We start from the raw sequence: 17431 nt of genomic DNA, 5'->3' as shown, positions 1-17431 counted from the left end.
TTCAACAGCATGCTTGAGGAATACCTGCGTCACTTCATCAATGCCAGACAAAAGAACTGGGTCCAGCTGTTAGATATGGCTCAATTCTGTTTTAACGGCCAGACAAGTTCTTCAACAGGAAAGAGCCCCTTTGAGATTGTGTGCGGAAGACAGCCGTCTATGCCACATATTCTTGACCACCCGTATGCGGGGAAAAGTCCTCAAGCCCACAACTTCACAAAGGAATGGAAGCAGACGACAGAAATTGCTCGAGCATATTTGGAGAAAGCTTCCAAGCATATGAAGAAATGGGCCAACCGCAAGAGACGCCCTCTCGAATTTCGAGTAGGCGACAAAGTTCTTATCAAGCTGAGGCCAGAACAGATTCGTTTCCGAGGACGCAAAGACCAGAGACTCGTGAGAAAGTACGAGGGACCCGTGGAAGTCGTTAAGAAGGTGGGGAGTGTCTCGTATAAGGTGGTGTTACCAGCTTGGATGAAGATCCACCCGGTAATCCATGTGAGCAATTTAAAACCTTACCACCCCGACCTTGAGGATGACGAACGCAATGTTGTTGTGCGGCCCGCCATCGACTTCAAACGGAAGGAAGACAAAGAAGCAGAAGAGATCCTTGCAGAGAGAACCAGAAAGGTGGGGAGACCCGTTCGAAAAGTTCGAGAATTCCTCGTCAAATGGAAGGACCTACCTGATGCAGAGACCAGCTGGGAACGAGAAGAAGACCTTGAAGCCTGGAAGACGAAGATCGAGGACTTCAAGTTGCAGCAGTTGACAGGGACGTCAACCGTTTAAGTAGGGGAGAATGTTGTGGGCATGCTTGTCCAGGGAGTGTTACCCATGGCCGCATGTCCAAACCATCCTCACCACTCGCTTTCCTTTCATGTCTTTAAAGCTTTCTAGTGTAATGTTCTTGTATCGGGTTTTTGGGGTTGTAGGTGGAATTTGGCCGAGCGGCTTTGGAACTAGGTGTGTATTAGTAAGATATGTAAGCACGCCAAATTTCAAGCCAATCGGAGTTCACACGAGCCCTGTAGGCCACCGAGTGACTCCTCGCCACTTAGGACGTCCACACCTGCCACACCAAAAATGCTTTATAATGTACCTTAGGGGGGACCAAGTAGTCATCAAACCTCCCCCGACCAAGTGTTGTATACTTTCTTGCAATCAAAGCTTTCTTGCATCCAATGTCTACAATGTTTGTTTTAAAGATGTTTTCAACTGTTTTTCTCTCTCACGTTTTCTAAAACCAATTTTCTCCTAAAACGTGAGCGGAGGCTAGACCCACGACCGAGATTGTCCGCAACTTACAGTTTTTCCTGGCTGACTTGCTCGTTTGAGCTAGAGTAAGTGCCGCACAATCGCTCGAGCTGCTTTGAAAAGGTGCGATTGTGACAGGAAGCATGTCAGATTTGAGGAGCCGAAGAGGGACTAGAGACAGCGTAAAGTATATGATTATGGGAGGATAAAGGTTGCATGTCTACCATGCACCGAGAGACATATTGTGGCCTGTCAATGGCAGTCAATAGAAGTGACAGACTGGCAGAGGGTAGTGTGACCCCCGTGCACTAAAAATATCCGTTTGCACGTTAGAAATCTCGTACGACAAGGAGTCCCGCTACACCACGTACGAAAAATAGTTTATATAAAAAACAGTTATATATTGTTTTTTTTAAGAATAGAAAAATAAGCATAGAAAACATTCAAAAAATAAATAAATAAAAAAGCCCCGGTCCAAAACCAAGATCGTGATCAAATAGACTCTAAATTGTCAATTTGATACAATAACCATATATTTTTGTTTTTAAATATGGTACACAATAACAATAAGATAAATAAAGTAAGATAATCTATTTACATCTCTTTTTAATGTTTCCAATATTATGAATGAGAGGATTAATATTTGAAACTATAGCCAATTTCATAGCTTTATTAGTTAATATACCTATTATCGAATAAAATATCGTAAGTTGTTGTACTTAAAAAAAATATTTGAAACTATAATTGGATTGATAAATAACTTAATGTACAAGTCACGACTTTTTTTTTAAGTTCACCAAAGAATAAATCTTGAACTGTGTTTGTGTTAGAGGAAGAATCTATTTATTAGAGAATACGTTGGTGTGAGTATGATCCGTTCGACACATTCAAACATGACTGAAAGGATAAAATAAGTGTTAGAGATAGTAGAAGCCAAAAGTCGACCTTCCACAAAGGTGCTAGTTGTCTAGAGAACTTGAGAGTTGAAGCCAAGTGAGCTTAAAAAACAGGAAATGTTAGAAAAAATAAGGATTAGTCAACCAACTTTGGATCTCAAAATATCCCCTACCAATCGTTGGAACCTATATTGTAATTTCTAAAAAAAAAAAGAGTTTAATAACCTCCCAGTGACCCATCTACAACCAATATAAATAAGAGAATTATTATCATATTTAGGTAGAGACATGATTAGTAGGTTGTCTCGAGATAATATTGAAAATAATTGACTTGAATATATGAGTGTAGTTATTTTTGTAGGTTACATCGTAGAATAATGATAATTATAGTCCGCCAATTTCATTTAAGACGCGAAATTTTAATCATTTTCATTTTTCTTATCTTCAATCATTGATAAGAACTAAAAAGTCAAGGTTAATTCAAATTAATCACTTTGACTTATTGTTCTTAGGTATATTATAAGTAAAAAGACGGTAGGAACTAGAATGAGCAGTAGCAACAAATGCGAGAATATTTACTTCCATAATCTCATCGTTTCATTTTTTATTCGCAATAACTCGGGATTTAATCCACGATGTTCTATTAGCACAAAGACATTTAACTTTTAAACAAGAACAAATATTACCTTTTTCAAATGTTGAAATTTAGATCTCCCAGGTTGCCATTGTTTCAAGAAAACGTAAAAGAAGAAAAAAAAAAGTAAATCTCATTTGTTGGATGAAAGGATTAAAACAATTATTAAATTTAATTTCAATAAAAAAATTAAAAGAGAAGCTTAAAATATTAAGCAATGATTGGGTAACTTCAATGGTCGCGTCGCACTGGATGATTCTCTAATGAAAGCCGGTGCGACCCATATAAAGTGAACACAAGGAACCGCTTGATGAAAAATACGCCGGTTCAGCCGACGGAACGAAAGTCCTCCACCACAGTACAATACAACGGAAGTGGATCCTTGTTTTACACGTGGCGCTACTTTACTGGTCTTGCATTTTAGTTCCATCTATGCCTATGCGAAAGCAAGCTAAAATGTCTTAAGGAAAAAAAAAAAAGAAAAGAAAAAAAAGAAAAAAAGGGAAAAGTATTGTTTGTCGAGAGAAGGGGGGTTACTGGCGATCTCGCGGCCGGAGAGCGTTCGATAGAGAGAGAGAGAGACGGAATATTCAGCTATTTAGCCGGAAAACTGTTTGCCATCGCCGGTGGAAACTTTTACGGTTGCCGGAATAGGAATTTTTGCTTCCGATCGGGCAGTGTTGTTTGCGCGGAAGAGAGATGGTGAATTCCGTGGTGGCACGTGCTACGAGCGATATGTTGATTGGTCCCGATTGGGCGATGAACATCGAGATCTGTGATATGCTGAATCATGACCCTGGGTATGCATTTCTTCCGATTGTTAGCTTTATCATTTTTCATCTTCAATCCTTGTTTTTGTCGTAAACGTTTCAGTCTGAGGGTGTTATGTTGCCCGTTCTTATTGTGAGCTAGTTTAAATGATTGAGCGGAAGAATTGTTTCGATTTGGATGTAATTACTTTTTGTGTCTGGTTGCTGTGAATTTGTTCGGCGCGAAAATAAATGATAACTGGAATTCTGCTTTTGGGATTTTGAAATTATTGTATTTACCGTCTGAAGATTCAAGAGGGGCTGGATGGAAACTGCCCTCCTCCCTGTCTTCTTTTTATGTATTCAATTGGAAATTATAATTTACGACTCAGCAACCGGCCATACATGCATCCCCATAAGTGAACGAGTAATTTCTTGCTGCTGACTAAAGCTGGGGATTTTCTGTCAATTTTTCGTTTAATTTGATTTCTCGAGGAGGAGTGATTTAACGATGCTTCCATTATTTCGTTGGGCGTTGGATTTGATTTGTTACTTCTTTTTGTCTAACCTCTAAGCTTGGAGTTCACTATTCCATTGGCAAATTTTCAGGCAAGCGAAAGATGTTGTTAAAGGTATAAAGAAGCGACTTGGAAGTAAGAACTCAAAGGTTCAACTTCTTGCCCTGACGGTAAGTTCTAAGATCGACTTGTTTTTAATTTTGTTTTGTTATTTTTATGCACTCGGTGTCGGGTGTCATATTGAGATTATTGGAATTATTTACTCTATTTACTGCCCAATTGTTGACTAATTGGACATCAATATCTATGCCGCATGTTAGTTTCGGATTTTGTTTCTTAAAACGATCAAAGAAGATGTTTGTTTGTTGTCTGGCGTGGATGCTATCTTCTTTCTCACCACAAAAGAAGAAAAAATCCATATTATCTCCTGAATCGTTCTTCCTTGTTATAGTGGAGGCAACTACTATGAGTCTGTCTTATGATTGTTCTAAATGGATCGTGTCATGGTTAAATCGCTGTCATTGACTCTTGTGTAAGTTAGGGTTTTAGGTTGCTTTGATTGGATGCATGAAAACCGCAAATAGTTTTTTTTTTTTAATTTAATTTTTTATAAGAAACAATTTCATTGATAAGGAAAACTGCAACTAGTAACATATTAAAAAAATTTGTTCTCTCGTCTCATGGTATATTATATGTTTATATGTTCATTAGCTACCAAATATAGTAAGCCATGCATTAACTATAACTCCCTGTTTTGCACTTTGGTAATACTGAAGAGCAATGGATTTTTAGTATAGGACTCCATGGTGCACAGTGTTTTTTTTTTTGGCTTCTCGTATAGTATTAGAGTTATCTGCTAGGGGTACAATAAACGTTTTTGCATAAAAACAGAACAATTTCTTTGATACTGGAGTAAGATGCATATATACTCAAAAGTAATAGAGGGTCAGTGTTCCTTAGAAATAGGGAGATTATATACAAGTATGCTTTCAAATTGGCCACAATGACAGGAACAATGAGATGAAGAAGTCCTTGGTTAGACTATTTCCATCTAAATACCCTTTCCATCTAGTATTAGGATAATCATTTATTTAGGATTTGCTCACAGAAATCTTGTGAGGATATGCCTCATTTCTCTGTACCTTTTTTGTATACCAATTCTGCTTAACGGAAAGCTTACATCTCCTAAAAGGGGAGAAAAAGGAATAGCTTAGAAAACTCAGTTTTCCAGTTGAAGATTATACTGATTTATTTTTGGTTCCAACTTCCATTTACTGAAAGGAGAATAATGAGATGAGATACTACCTCAAGATACCGCAATAATTTCTTCAGGAAGTTACTAATTTGATTTCGTTATAATTGCTGATCCGCTTGATAAGCTTGCGTTGCTTTGTTTCCTGCAGGGATGTTCACTTTACTAAATCTTGGTATTCTATGTTTTAGAAGTTTAAATTGATTTTTGATTTTGTCTTATCTCTGCTTTCTAGCTGTTGGAAACAATCATTAAGAATTGTGGGGACATTGTCCATATGCATGTGGCAGAGAAGGGTCTACTTCATGAGATGGTAAAAATGGTGAAGAAGAAGGTAGGAGTTTTATTTAGAATATTTTGATTGTTCTCTTGTTTCACCTGTTCTTATTTCAAAATTAACCTCTTAGTAATTATGGGTATGCTGTAGCCTGATTTTCGGGTCAAAGAGAAGATATTGATTCTGATAGATACTTGGCAAGAGGCTTTTGGAGGACCTAGGGCCAGATATCCACAATACTATGCCGCATACCAGGAATTGTTGGTAAGTGTCATAAGACAATTTTTAACAACATTTCTCATTGAGACTCGTTGAATTCTTTAGAAATGCTAGAAATGCTTTAAGAAAAAAAAAATCTTTAGAAATGCTTTATTCTTTGAACTTCTGGCATTTTTGCAATACTGTGCGCATGTCTCAGTTCTTTTTTTTCATGCACCATCTTCTGATGGCTATCATGACAACAGCACGTGAGTCAATACCTTCTTTGTTTCAGCGTTCTGGGGCAGTCTTCCCCCAGAGATCCGAAAGCTCTGCACCTGTATTCACACCTCCGCAGACACAACCTTTGGCATCTTATCCTCCAAATATGCGGAATGCTGATCGGAATCAGCAAGATGGTGCTGAGACCTCTGCAGAGTCTGAGTTTCCGACCTTAAGGTGCACAAACCACTATTATTCTCATTCTCCAGCATCATTGGATGCCTTTTCATTTTATGAATATAGTCAATATGGAACTACGGAACTGATTTTGGTTCCATCTTTTCAGTCTGACTGAAATCCAAAATGCCCGTGGAATTATGGATGTCCTTTCAGAAATGCTTAATGCATGTGAACCAGGGAATAAAGAGGTACTTTGTTAGTTTAAAATGAAAGCAAAAATATGTTATATCTCATGTCATACTAGGGATGTTTTTTTTATTCTTCCGTCAAATCACACATTGTCTGGATTATTGACTCTATTCATGTTGGGGTTTCTCATACTGTCAGGCAATTAGACAGGAGGTTATTGTTGACTTGGTTGACCAGTGCCGTACTTACAAGCAGAGGGTGGTTCACCTTGTTAACTCGACTGCGTAAGGACTCCTACTTATAGTTGCTCTTCTGCATGTTACTGCTTTTTTTTTTTTACTTTTTTTTTGAAACCCATGTTACTGCTACTATTGACATTTTATTTTTTTTCTGCATTCACAAATTGTTCCCATTTGCGCGTCCACAAATATGCTCATTATTTTTTTAACGAGGAAATATATGTTTTTTGGTTGACTTAGTGAAAAGTTACAAAACATACTCACTTTCTATACTGGAGTTCACGAAATGAGCTCCAAATCGATTTAATCCTTACAATAGAGTAATTACAAAAAGAATTAGATAAAGAACACCATGGAGAAGTATGTAACTTAGCTATGTCAACCACTTCTTTCCAAGCCCTTTCCTTTTTTCTAAAATTTTGGAATTCCCATCAGTTAAATATTCTATAGGATTGCTTTTACTATATTTCTCCTCAAAATATTTCCTCTCCTCAATCTATGACCGCACGAAAATTGAACATATTCTCCTTTGCTTTTTTCCTGAAGACCCAGGAGATGTGAACTTTCTACCAATAAGCATTCCCAGTATTTCCTATTGTAACAGCAGTGATAGAAGAGATGTTCAATCTATGGCCGCACAAAAATTGAACCATATTCTCCTTTATTTTTTTCCTCAATATCCAGGACACGTGAACTCGTTCCAATAAGAATTCCTTGCATTTCATACTGTAACAGCAGTGATAGAAGAAATGTTCAACATTTCTTTCAGCTCCACAACACTATACTGATTCGGTTGGAGAAAAGTTTTAGGAGCATGTCTTTTAAATTCTTTCTGCTGTATTCAACCCTCCATGATAAATAGTAAAAAAAATTCTTGGAACCTTGGTGCTTTCAGATTCTCATCCTCATTTTTTTACTCATCAGTACATTGGAGTTTGTTAATTTTAAGAAGAGGCATCTGAGAAAACTCCCAATCTTGAAGCCACGGCCTTCTCCCACTTTCCCTTTCAGTGGGGTAAATTCCACTTAGGCATTGTGCCCAGAATCCTCCATCTGCTCATCTTTTGGATTTCTTCTAATGCTTAATTTGCAACTTTTGGTTCCAGTAGCATCCCAAGCTTCAAAGGTTGAGATGCCCTTTTCCTTCGAAATAGCAAAGATTATTGGATGAGCCATCATAAGTGGTACATTAGTAGTACACCAATTCTAGTTAAATTCTCATATAATATGCTTCAAAGTTTTATTTCATCATCGTCATAATGATAAAAACAACAGTAATAGAACGGCAATATTTGTTTGAGATGTCCTTTTGGTTTGAACTGTCAATGTGATTTTATTTCATTCTCAGAAGATCATTTTTACTACAGTACTACAGTACTACATATATGTCTTTCTTTCTTTCTTTCTTTATTTGTTTATTTTTGTTTCTTTGACAAATAAGTAATATACAAAAGAGGGGAGGGTGGTTACAAAATATTTCCAATTCACTTGTAAAGAAAGTAATTACATGTATAAGCACGACTTTGTTTCTCCAACAGTTTTAACTGTACGTACGCTACTTTTCTAGTGGCCTACTTGAAGTACTAATTGTGGTTATGTTGAGTGAGTTTGCTCGAACAATTTATGGGGGGTTGTACGTTCCTTTCAGCTCTACTTATTATAGAACAACTAGTGTATGAAATCTACATTAACGAACGCTAAATGGAAAGTCTCATTGTCTATATGCATGTATTTATGTTTATTACATAATAACCCTGGTGCAGGGACGAGTCACTACTCTGCCAAGGACTTGCTCTTAATGATGATCTGCAGAGGCTACTTGCGAGGCATGAATCCATTTCTTCTGGAACTCCTGTTGCTCAAAAACCGAAGTCTGAATCTACTGCAGCACTCGTTGACGTGGACCGGCCTCTTATTGACACTGTAGATAACAGCAAACAGCCTGAGACAAAGTAATTATGTCTTTTAGAATTGATTGATACCTTTTGCATTATTTACTGGTAATTCCTAGTACAATACATATCTCATTATTATTTCTTTTTCATCATTTACTTAGAATAATGTAGTCACATGTTCGTTGTAATTACTTTTGTTGTCAAAATCCATTTAAAATATTGAAATTCTAAGTACGTATGTATTTGATTGAACTTTCTGATTCTCAAGATTTAATGTCTGTAAGGTTTCATCAAATGCTTAAATATTTGGTTCTGGTCATCTAAGTCGTGACTACCTGGTTTATGTCGTTCGTGTATCTGACATTTTAATTGTTCTGCAGAGCCACCTCAAATGCCGGTGAAGGTTCTCAAACCCTGAATCAATTGTTGCTTCCTACACCTTCTGCAACTAATGGTCCAGTTCCTCCAGTTAGAGTTGAACCCAGTGTGGACCTTCTGAGCGGTGACTTCAATTCACCAAAGGCAGATAATTCATTGGCTCTTGTTCCTCTAGGAGGAGAGAAACAACCTAATACTCCTGGATCTGATCAAAATGCTCTTGTTCTTTTTGACATGTTCTCTGATGGTAACAATGCCTCTAATCCCGCAAATCCCCCTCCTATCAACCCCAACGGGCAATCCCACCCACCTGCTTCTCAATTTCAACAGCAGCCAAATCTTCACTCTCCACAAGGTGGCATGTATCCGAACGGGAATTCCACGAATATGGGTTCACCTCATTATGAGCAATCGATGTACATGCAGGGTCCAGGTTCTCCCTGGAATGGTCAAATTCCGCAGCAGCAGCAGCTGCAGCAGCCCCCTTCACCTGTCTATGGTACTCTTATCTCATGTTCTTTCACGCTTGGCTTGCTTTTGAATGCCACCAGAATTGATCATGATTTTTATTCCGTTATTGCTGAAACCTTGGGGAATCTTCCATCTTTGTAATTCATATTTGCTCATTGAGTTTTATGTGTTCTTTATGCTAATGTTCTGTTGACATGTGTCTTTTAGTCTTAATTAGTGCATGGATTATCATACCATTTGCTTGGAATTTGTGTTCTAGAGTTCGACGTGAACCAATGGAAGACTTACACAATGTTGTGTTGTGTGACAGGTTCGCAAACAACTGGTGCATTCCCACCTCCGCCATGGGAAGCTCAGTCTACTGATGATGGCAGCCCAGTAGCAGGTTCTCATTACCCTCAGACATCAATGCAGGTAACTACTCAGGTTATTGTTTCGCACGGACACCCCCAGGGACCTCAGTCAATGGGGAATGAGGTGGTTGGCATAGGTATGTACATTCAGCCGATGACGAGCGGTCACATGCCAACCATGAATAGCCATGTTAATCCGAACAATCAGTTGGGGTTGCACCCGCAGCAGATCCCAGGCATGCAAAACATGGTTATGCCAATGCCTCCGCAACATTCGCAAGCTAACCAGATGACACAACCCTACTACCCTCAACAGATGTATGGCAACCACAACCAATACAACACTGGGTATGGCTATGGCCACGGTCAACCGCAGCAAGCGCCCCCCCAATATCTTGAGCAGCAGATGTATGGCATGTCCATTAGAGACGATACGAGTATGAGCAACTCATCTTCTCAGGCTTCTGCTTTATCTTATTTGCCTCCCATGAAACCAGCTAACAAGCCAGAGGATAAACTGTTCGGGGACCTCGTCGACATTGCAAAATTCAAGCCTGGGAAATCGCCTCCTGGCAGAGCTGGTAGCATGTGAAATCATCACCATGCGTTTTTTTTCCTTCTTTTTTCCTTTGCTTACTTTTATTTTATGCCGCTCCCTGTTCTACATTTGCATACATATAGTATTTGCTTTTGGCCCCTCATTCTTGTTTCCTGTCTGAGTATTGAAATCGTGTACATTTCTTGTAGAGGGATGGAAAAAAGGGAGAAAAAGAGTAAAAGAAAAGAGCCTTGGGAGACCTTCATTAAAATTGGACTTCTGTTGGATTTTTTTTTTTCTTTTTCCATTTCTAATAAATAATTTTAGTGTAAAGTTAATCTCTGATTCAATTTAGTTGTTTGATCAATAAAATTTTTAGCATGATCCTGCTAATCATTTGTATCTCGAGCTTCCGTTTATGAAATATTCAAATCAAAACAAGCTGTTTTTAGATTAAAATTGAACAACGGAAGATCTTGCAGCATTTTGTTTTAGAAAATATTTCACAATGAAAATGGGATCCTTGCATGATGTATTTATTTATTATTGCCTTCATTGTTCCTCCAGTAGATATTAATATTAATGCGGGACCATTTGAGCTCTCAAGCGAGCAAAAGTCTTGCTTCATCCTCTTTAGAAAATTCCAAAATTAATTTTTTTTGAGTGAGAAACTCTCAGTTTCATAATTAAATATATGTACCTTAATTTGCAGAGCTAGACTCTAGTTAGCATAATCTGAAATTAATTAAAACATAAGTTATGATTGACTGGAAAACAATTATTTATACACATCAAGCTCCTTTAATGTTTCATCAAAAACTAATATTGAGATTGAATCTTTGATTACTGATATTTGAAAAATCAAAAAATGGTTTTTTTATTCCTTCTAATATTACATTACAGATATGGGTAGGAGTTGAAATTTATTATAAGCTCCCATCAATCCTAATCGAAGGTCAATATAATAGTTTGATCATTGCACATCACTATGTTTTGAATTAAAAAAAGAAAAAATCAACTCCCATCTATAATCCTTAAAAGATAAGAAATGTGTTAAATATTTAACTCAAAGTACTTCGAGACTTAATTTTATGAAAAGTATTAATATTGATGGATATATATTTTTTAAATTATAAAATAAAAAATTCATAAAAAAATTTAAAATAATAAATAATTATCTCATGTTAAAATTTTTTATTATTAATACTACGTTTAAATTAGTGAGATTTTATTGATATTTTTATATTTTATACATATATTTTGTAATATTATAAAATATCGATGCCCGATTCATTTGTTATATCGATCTCCAACTTATGAATATATGTATCAATAGAAATGCAACGTCGAGGGAAATTTAATAGAAAGTACTCGACTAGGTTTGATTGTCAGAAGAATCAATATCTGCAAATGGTTCGAGGAAAAAGAGAGAGAGAGAGAGAGAGAAACTATTATTATTTAGTGTTTGGAAATATTAATAGAAAATCGACTTCTTTTATCCTTTATCAAATTAAAGAATATTTAAAAAATAGAAACCAATTCAATTCCCGAGATTCGCCACCGCGAGGAACGAATTACTCAAAAGGAAGACGGCCGGTGGTCTCGAAAGGCTGTTGATACGATTTACCGCGAAGCACGTTACGTAGAAATCCCCTCCGATTAAGGCTTCTGCGTATCTCCGAATTAACCCGAGCTGGTTTCTGGACGACAAATCGATCTCGTTGGTGATTGTGAGTATTTCTTTTTCCTACGATTTTGGTTTGTATAATTTTCGATTTGTCGAATTTGCTATCAGTAGAATAGTTTGATTCCTGGTTCTTCTGCTTGTAGAAGTCTATATTTGCTATCAATTTCCCTCAATTAGTCGTTTCTGGTTTCTTCATTCAGAAAGAATTCTCTAATCTATCAATTACCTTTTCTTTCTTTCACCTGGGTTTTTTTTTGGTAGGGTTTGCCATTATGCGTACAACAAATCTTTGTGATTTTACTTATGATGATTTATTCTTGTGTAGAGTATTTTTTGTTGTGCCGGTTGCAGTTTGTCGGCCGGTAATTGCGTCGGTTTGAGAATTCCAGGCTTGAAGCTTGTTGTGTCGTCCGGGAGCATCTATAATGCAGGTTAGCAACTGTAATTAGTTATATTATTTTCTCTTGATTGTTGTTTGCGTGTATATCGTAATCTTTACTGTGAATAATGATCTTATAGACATAACTTGCGTTTTGCTGTGGGAGGAGTTACTCATTGGATTGTGGGAGTTGAGTTCATTTTGTTAATGGGCGTTTGCAATGTTCAATGCATTGTACTACTGACTTTTGCGATTGATTTGGCATTCCGCTCCATTCTCTTTTTCTTTATCGTGTTCATCTTCGCTTTGGAACTTTTAAGGTCTCTTTAAGAGTTGACCTGAACATAGATCAAATAGTTATGTACTAGTGTCTCCTTGTATGAGTGATAGGTTCGAATCTCCTCTCTTCATTCAATATCTCTCGAGTGAAAGGGAAGTTAATAACGTCAGAAGTTCTTATATATTTTTGGATTCATCTGCAACTGTTTTAGTGTGATTGGTATTATATGGTTTCTCTCAGGTTAGGCTTTTGACCTTTTGTTATCTCCCAGTATGATAGTGAACGTCTACTCATATTTGCCCATTAATTTATACACTAGTTTGCTCTTGTATCTTTATGGTTATGGTATTGATTTCAGTTAGCTTCATGCTTGTGTGTCACTGAACAGCTATTACAAAAAAAAATTCTTTGCATGCTCGAGAAACTACATATTAGCTTCCAGAAATGATTTGGCTGTTCTACTTACCTGGAACTGCATCGATAAGTTTTTTAGTGATTTTGTGTAGGCCTCAAGAGCAAGGTTGTTCAAGGAGTACAAAGAGGTTCAAAGAGAAAAGGTAGCAGATCCAGATATTCAATTGGTTTGTGACGATTCAAATATTTTTAAATGGACTGCCCTAATCAAGGTATGCTCTTGATGATCCAGATGAAAATTTTGATTCAAGAGTTGTTTCTTACCATAATCGATATGTATAATATTTAGGGACCATCAGAGACTCCTTTTGAAGGTGGCGTCTTCCAGCTTGCCTTTTCTGTACCTGAGCAATATCCATTGCAACCTCCTCAAGTGCGGTTCTTGACAAAAATCTTCCATCCAAATGTTCATTTTAAGGTAGAAGTCGCTGTGACCCTTTTCCTAGATCATACGCTGATTATGAGAACTTCAGTCACAATTGTTAATATTATTATTTTTCATGAACTAGTTGGCTAATAGCTGCATTATTTCCCATAATATCTTAACATGAACTGATGAAGTTACAACCAGGTGATATCTAGTAGATTTTGATATCCCCTGGGATCCCAAATGAGGGAACCTTGAGAGAACCTGCCCAATCCAACAAGATCTGACCTACTTTCCTGCGACAAGATTTTGATGACGATTATAAGGAGGCAGTCTTGGGATGGCTCAAGTAGTCAATGAGGGGGCTAATGTAAATAACAAAGGATTTAGAGAGAATGAGTTCAAGCCATGGTGGCCACCTACCTACGATTTAATATCCTACGAGTTTCCTTGTCAACCAAATGTAGTAGGGTCAGGCGGTTGGCCCGTGAATAGTCGAGAAGTGCGCAAGTTGGCCCGGACACACGGATATAAAAAAAATGAGCCAGTCATTGGAGGAAGGGGACACACTTGTTTAAAGGAGAGGAGTTAACAGCATTAGGACCTTTCTCAATTAGTTAACAAATTATGTTAAGCATCCAATATCCATGCATGATGGTGAGTAGGGAGAGAATATATAGAAGGTGTTATATAGAGGCAGGAGAGAGGAATATTGGAAAAGAAATTCTGTGGTGTATCATATGTGGAGAGTCTTGGGACTCTCAAATCATCTTGTGAATTATAGAAATTGAGTAGATGATGTCCATATCATTGAAGGTACTGGGGAGTGCACTCAAAATTTGAAGAGCCTCATGGACGAGGTAGAGTTGAAATCGGGTTGGATGTTTGGATGGAGGAGTTTGACAATGACCTCTCCATCAAAGGTTATATGGGATTGCGAGTGGGAAGTTAGAGGTCTATTTGGTAACATTCTCGTTTTTTGTTTTCAATTTTTCAGTTCTTGAGAAACATAAGCGTTTGGTAACGGTTTTTGTTTCACTTTTCTAATCCTCAAGAAACATTTCCAAAATTATATAGAAATTTTAGAAACTACAAAATAAAGTTTCTTTATCTCATTCCCATTTCTAGTTTTTTCCAAAACAAATAAAAGTATTATTTTATCGCTGGCTTATAAAATACATAATAAATATTAAAAATAAATAAAACAAAAAAACTTTCAATATTTAAAAAAACTAATTTTCATATAAAAAATTAATTTTTTTTTTTAAATTTCAAATTTTAGAGAACGAGAAATAAGATATGGTTACCAAATATGTTTCTCTTTCTTTTTTTCAATAAAAAGTAAAGAATAAGAAATCAAAAACAAATGCAGTTCTATTTTTATTTATTAAAAAAGAGGAAATAAGAAACAAAAAATAAGAACATTATCAAATGGGCTCCAAGGGCTTTGATTTTTTTATGAAGAGGATACAAATAGATAGACGTAATTAGTGGGTTGCTTCTTCCAGATGAGTGTAATTCTAGTTGCAGAACAACTCGTTGCATAAGTGAGCAGCAGCCTTGAGGGAGAGATTTCGGTAAACCACTGGGAGACTTGGAGGAGGGTGATTTAGCCATGGTATGAGGTGAGAGCCCTAATACTTAGCATATTCCAGCCTTTGCAGGGGGCCTCACCAAGTGAAATTCATGGCACTCCGGCAAGTGGAAAGTATTATGAGATTGCCATTGGCAATTTGAAGGGCTTGCAGCGCCTTTGGGTGAAGTAATACAATTTGTATTCTTTGCTAATAAGAACTATATTGGTGAATGGTGACCATTCACGTTAGCTGATTCCTTTTGTGATTGTAGTCTTCTTTTAGAGTGAACCTTATTTTTAACGCACTTTATTGCTGTGATTAAATATATGAACATATATCTTTTTGGTTGTTGAACCACACTTTACACTTATCACTGCATCTTCCTGCAGACGGGTGAGATCTGCCTCGATATTTTGAAGAATGCATGGAGCCCAGCGTGGACTCTGCAATCTGTTTGTAGGGCTATAATTGCATTGATGGCTCATCCAGAACCCGATAGCCCGCTGAACTGTGATTCTGGTGAGTGTAACATGGATTCTTTACAATGAATTTTCAGGATTTACATGTTTATTTATTTGGAATGGCGCGTGACAATTTGATAATGTAGCGAAGTAGTTAAATGATCTTAAAACTGATTCTTGCTGGCCACTGCGTTTCGCCACTCCAAAATTGATCTTTTGGAGAAGAATTTGCATGTAGTTAAAATGTGACGAAGGTATGCGATAGTTTGCACGTTTTTTTCAAAAAATGATGTCAGGAAACCCTACACTTTGCATTATGCCTGTGACTTATCTCAGCTATTCTTTGGGGAAGCTTTTCCCCTATCCCAAACCAACTTCTGGGGGCAACTAGAATTTTAAATTAGTAAGTTTTTCATCTAGAGCCTTGAACTTAGGACCTTGGAGATAAATCTTTAAACGTTCCGAATGGAGGTGGTCACTCCTGGAAGGCAAACTGACTGATGCAAGTTGCTCGATTTCGTCAACTTTTTTTACGAACATATAAAGCAGCTATTATTCCAGCAGTAAGTAGGAAGAGGGTAGAAATAAAAATCATTTTAACTGATTGTGTGGGCTTTCACAGGCAATCTTCTTCGGTCGGGTGATATCCGAGGATACCAATCCATGGCGAGGATGTACACAAGGCTTGCTGCCATGCCCAAAAAGGGCTGATTTTCCATTGCCAACCATTTGAATTTGATGTTGCTGCTAATCACCAAGCGTACTGCAAATTATGTTATCAGTCACCACCTACAAATTTGATAATTCAGACAACATATGTAAAGTAAGTCACATTCCATCTTCTGTATGTTCTCACTTCTCACTTCCTTTTTTATTCTCTAGATGGATTGCTCTGTATCGGTCCAGATGTGCTTGTTCTTACCTCAACTTTTATTGTGTTGATAATTCTGGCTTCAATATTAAGAATTTGGCCCCTTTATTGATAACTCTGTTTCTTATTTTCTACTTTTTAGAAGTTTCCTAATTTAGATTCTAAATTTTTTTATATATTTTTCAAAAGAATGATGTTAGAAAATAATGTCTTTTTAAAGTACTGAGGGTCTTTGTTCAATATTCAAATGAATTAAATTTTGTATAAATCCTCCCGGAATAGCATTTTGGGATAATTTTCTATAGTATAATTTATTCTGTCATGATCGATGATTAGAATAATATATCAATTGATGATATCTTACGGTATGAATCATCGGTACCAAAAATTTTCTGAGTATTACCAACAAAGTGATCTCTAAAATATTATAAATTATATATATATATTTTTTGGAGATGTATTATATATTAAATATTGCTTCTACAGGATAACTATGCTTTTTTTTTTTTGGGGTGCAAAGTGAAAATGTTTACTATTTCCAGCGGAGAATGTGTTTTCGACTTTCCAATACGCAACACCAATCAGATCGCGATCACAAGATATTTAGTTTTGGAAAAATAAAAAAACAAAAATGATTGTCTGTGATTTATCCATCCATTAATATTTCATATATGTTTTAGAAATGCTACAGCTACACTCTCTTATTATTATAATTTTCCTTTGTTTGAAATGAAAAGGCCACCCATTAATTGGGAAAAAAAAAAACTTTTAGACCAGTTGCATTTCATATTTTTATCAGAACATATAATTCTATCTCCAACTTTTTATCTTTCTAAGTCACATGCACAATCAAAATAAACTGCAAAACAAAAATTCACGTAATCTATTTAATTTGATAAATTTGAAAACAGAATTGAATTGATCCTAAATTTGGTAGACATTGTTGGCAGATATATATATACCTACATACATATATATTAACAAGTATCTTTATTCAATATTGACAGCCATAAGGGTTTTGAAATTCAGACACATAAATTTATAATGCGTGTGATCATTTTCCTAGGTTAGATTATCATTCTTTTAGCTGAACAACATGAGCGTGATCGGATCGAATTTTAAGCTTTAGAGAAGATGATGTACTTTAACTAC

At 36.5% G+C, this 17431-nt stretch overlaps 2 protein-coding genes across 2 annotated transcripts; both read left to right on the top strand.

Moving 5' to 3' along the window:
* Positions 1-3253: 3253 nt before the first annotated feature.
* On the top strand, positions 3254-10593 carry LOC111004592 (ENTH/VHS/GAT family protein). The gene is made up of 10 exons (XM_022275647.2): positions 3254-3584; positions 4143-4221; positions 5539-5637; positions 5731-5844; positions 6074-6237; positions 6347-6428; positions 6568-6653; positions 8372-8560; positions 8884-9380; positions 9663-10593. The coding sequence occupies exons 1-10, from the start codon at positions 3484-3486 to the stop codon at positions 10295-10297; spliced, it is 2046 nt and encodes a 681-aa protein (XP_022131339.1). The 5' UTR covers positions 3254-3483; the 3' UTR covers positions 10298-10593.
* A 1080-nt stretch (positions 10594-11673) lies between these two features.
* On the top strand, positions 11674-16394 carry PEX4 (peroxin4). Its single transcript, XM_022275648.2, has 6 exons — positions 11674-11973; positions 12256-12361; positions 13096-13215; positions 13293-13421; positions 15337-15466; positions 16031-16394. Exons 2-6 carry the CDS (start codon positions 12356-12358, stop codon positions 16117-16119), a joined length of 474 nt encoding a protein of 157 aa, XP_022131340.1. The 5' UTR covers positions 11674-11973; positions 12256-12355; the 3' UTR covers positions 16120-16394.
* The last annotated feature ends 1037 nt before the right edge of the window (positions 16395-17431 follow it).

Source organism: Momordica charantia, assembly GCF_013281855.1.
Source record: "Momordica charantia cultivar OHB3-1 chromosome 8 unlocalized genomic scaffold, Mcharantia_2.0 BLBB01000008.1, whole genome shotgun sequence".
Lineage (NCBI taxonomy): Eukaryota > Viridiplantae > Streptophyta > Magnoliopsida > Cucurbitales > Cucurbitaceae > Momordica > Momordica charantia.
Note: the sequence above shows the minus strand (reverse complement) of the source record. Positions and strands in the feature narration are given on the sequence as shown.